Genomic DNA, 3,548 nt, shown 5'->3' with positions numbered 1-3,548 from the left:
TATATATATAAAATACTAAATCAATACTGCAGAGTTCAAAGTGATCAGTCACTATCAAGGTCAAAAGAAAAGAAAATCACTATAAAACAAGGTTTCTTATGGTTTTAAAATCTTAATTCACCCTTCCATAAATTAAAGCCTTAAAAGGTGTTAAATCAGAGCAGAAAGTCTTAAATTCATGGCATTAAATGTTGCATGCATTGCTAAAAAAAAAAAGTCTTCAAAACAAGAACAAATATCTGCCATTGGGGGATGTAACATGTTTTCAAACTTTGATGTGTTGCTAATACAAGATATTAACATTAAGATAACGTTCTGCCATATTGTGTTACCGTACTTGGTCTTAAAAGGGTCTTTAAAAGTCTTAAATGTACCTCGATAAAGCCTCAGAATCTTCTAATAAAAGCATCCATGTGACTCAATCACTGAAAAATGCACACATTCTGAAGAAGCCTGTGTTTCCAGTCTAACACTGCCTTTCTCTGTCCCGTCTGTGTTCCTCTCCAGAATATAACCCGTATCAATGACATAGTCAAACAGGCGCTGCTGGTGTTCCCTCATTTCTGTTTGGGAAGAGGCCTGATGGACATGGCCAAAAACCAGGCAATGGCTACTCTCTACCAAAGCCTGGGTAAGACATTCGCACGTGTGAGACGATCGTGAGATCTGAGACGAAAGCTGATGTGTGTCTGTCTCTTCAGGTGAAGACCGCTTTGAAGATCCTCTCAGCTGGAACATGGTGGGCAAGAATCTGTTTGCCATGGCCATTCAGGGGGGCGTCATGTTCAGTCTGACCCTGCTCATCCAGTACAAGTTCTTCTGCAAACCCATGTAAGAAGCACACCTTCAAGGGACAGCTCACCCAAATTTTAAATGCACTCTTAATTTACTCACCCTCAGGCCATCCAAGATATAGGAGGCTTTTTTCTTCAGTAGGGCAGTAAAGACGATTTTTAGCTGAAACCGTGCTCCTTTGTGATTCAGAAAATAAAGTCACTGGCTGCCGTCACTTTGAGAGTCAAAATAAGCCTATATAAGCAATACAACATTAATACCTGTGGCTCCTGACGATATGTTGAGGTCTTATGAATCGAAACGATCCAAGATGTAGGTGATTTTTTTTCTTTTGTAGAACAGTAAAGAAGGTTTTTGTTCCTTGGTGATTCATTAAATGCAAGTCAATGGCTACCGTCACTTTTAAAGTAAAAAAAAGCATATACAGGCAACACACTATTAATAACCGTGGTTCGTGACGATATATTGAGGTCTTATGAAGCGAAACAATCAGTCTGTGCAAGAAACTGAACATTATTTACAACAGTATTATTACCTGTAATCTTGAGCCTCAGGCAAACGGTCTGGAGTGATGTCCGGTTCACGAACGAATCATTCTTTTGAAACGGTTCTTTTTAGTGAACTGGATGAACCAGTTCATCAAATCGGACTGAAGCGTCTGAAACAGTTCGCGGCTCAAGCAGCACAGATCTACAAGTTACTCAGTCAAAACTCACTTTCGGACGCCTGACTCAAAATGAGCCATTACAGCGGCGTATCTGATCCTCTGATGAATGAACTGATTCAGCTCTCCAGTTCCTCCAGCAGTCACTGAACTGAAGAAACAGTTCGACTCGGACCGAAGACCAATGAGCTGCTGATATGTGCATGAGTGAACCGAACAATTGAATGAAGGTTCATTATCGGGTGCTTTAATAATATAATTGTGTATTGTTTATGTTATGTCGTGTGTGATTATGTAAACCAATTGGTGAATCAGTGTTTTGAACCACTTCATTGAAACGAACTGTCTGAAAGATCCAGTTTGTTGAAAAGAATCAGATCTCCCTGTTTGCCTGAGGCTCAAGATTACAGGTAATAATGTTGTAAATAATGTTCAGTTTCTTGCACAGACTGATTGTTTCGCTTCATAAGACCTCAATATATCGTCACGAACCACGGGTATTAATTGTGTGTTGCCTGTATGTGCTTTTTTTTTACTCTAAAAGTGACGGTAGCCATTGACTTGCATTTAATGAATCACCAAGGACGAAACAAATCTTCTTTACTGTTCTACTGAAGAAAAAAAGTCATCTACATCTTGGATCGTTTCGATTCATAAGACCTCAATATATCGTCAGGAGCCACAGGTATTAATTTTGTCTTGCTTATATAGGCTTCTTTTGACTCTCAAAGTGACGGCAGCCAGTGACTTTATTTTCTGAATCACAAAGGTAAAAGCTAAAAATCTTCTTTACTGCCCTACTGAAGAAAAACGTCAGCTATATCTTGGATTACCTGATATTGAGTAAATTAACAAGACATTTTCCTTTTTGGGTGAACTATCCCTTCAGAAAAACCTCTGAATGTAGTTCTATATCTATTGTGTGTCTTTACTGACTTTTCCACGTGATCCTTCTGTCTGCTCTGCGGTGACATACACACATCTTCACACACAGGTCGATAAAGTCTCTACCGATATCTTCAGGCGAAGAAGATGAAGACGTGGCTCGTGAGCGTGAACGTGTGCAGAGGGGCGGAGCTCAGAACGACCTGCTCCGAATCTGTGACCTCACTAAGGTACTTCCTGTTCTTGTGACTTCAAGTCAAATTTCCAGATTCTTACTCTGAAAAGTGCCATAAAACGTGCGTTTTTGGGCAGTTGTCAGCTGATCAGGATTGGAGACCAGCTGGCCAATCAGATAAATAGACTGGTTTAAACCAGCAAACCAGCTTGTTTTTCAGCAGGGTTATTGAGATCAATACAGTTTTTCCAGACTTGATTCTTTAAAATCTGATTTTTTTGCATTCATGTGCCATTCATGATCCCCTTTGTGAAATAAGTGTGCTTAATTGTGTTAAATGTGCACTTGTAATGTATTCTGAATCTTAAAAGTATATTTAAAAATATATATATATATACACTTGAAGATAATATAATATTAGTGAAATAAAAGGCCACTAAAGTGACTTAAAGAGAGACACTTACATGACTGTTTCTTAACACACTTAAGTACATTTTTAAAAAGTGACCTTTGTAATAATATCAAATTAAAAGTTTTAATTTAAAGTACATTTTAAGTCGTTATGTTTTTAAACATATTTAGTTGTGTTTTAAAGAAGTACACTTATTTTGATGTGTTGACTAACAAACTAAAGTACATGTAAAGTACTTATAATTAATAAGTAATATATTAGATTATAATTTTAACTTTAGTGTTATACAATATTGAATGAATGTTTTACATTTAGTATATATAAAATTTTTTTTCAAATATATATATATATATATATATATATGACATACAAGTTGCAATAGAAATGACATTAACATATATTTTAGTTTATCATAAATGCTTGTCAGTACATTCAGCAGCACTTTAACCATACTTCAAAGACAATAGAAGTAATTATGAAGTTACATATATTCCTGTGGCTCAGTGGTAGAGCATTATGTTAGCAGCGCAAAAGGTTGTGGGTTCGATTCCCAGGAAACACACATACCTAACTGCACTGTAAGTTGCTTTGGATAAAAGTGTCTGCTAAATGCATAA

General features: G+C 36.8%; 1 protein-coding gene across 1 annotated transcript in view; it reads left to right on the top strand.

Moving 5' to 3' along the window:
- The window catches only part of LOC107570626 (ATP-binding cassette sub-family A member 1), a 128,946-nt gene that overhangs the window by 98,624 nt on the left and 26,774 nt on the right, over positions 1 to 3,548 (top strand). The window contains 3 exon segments of the mRNA XM_071582353.1: positions 508 to 631; positions 702 to 831; positions 2,454 to 2,574. Of these exon segments, the coding sequence (XP_071438454.1) occupies positions 508 to 631; positions 702 to 831; positions 2,454 to 2,574 (375 nt within the window).

Source organism: Sinocyclocheilus grahami, unplaced genomic scaffold (genome assembly GCF_001515645.1).
Source record: "Sinocyclocheilus grahami isolate Dianchi unplaced genomic scaffold, SAMN03320097.WGS_v1.1 scaffold1485.1, whole genome shotgun sequence".
In the NCBI taxonomy this organism is placed as follows: Eukaryota; Metazoa; Chordata; class Actinopteri; order Cypriniformes; family Cyprinidae; genus Sinocyclocheilus; species Sinocyclocheilus grahami.
This window is presented reverse-complemented; position numbering and strand designations above follow the sequence as displayed.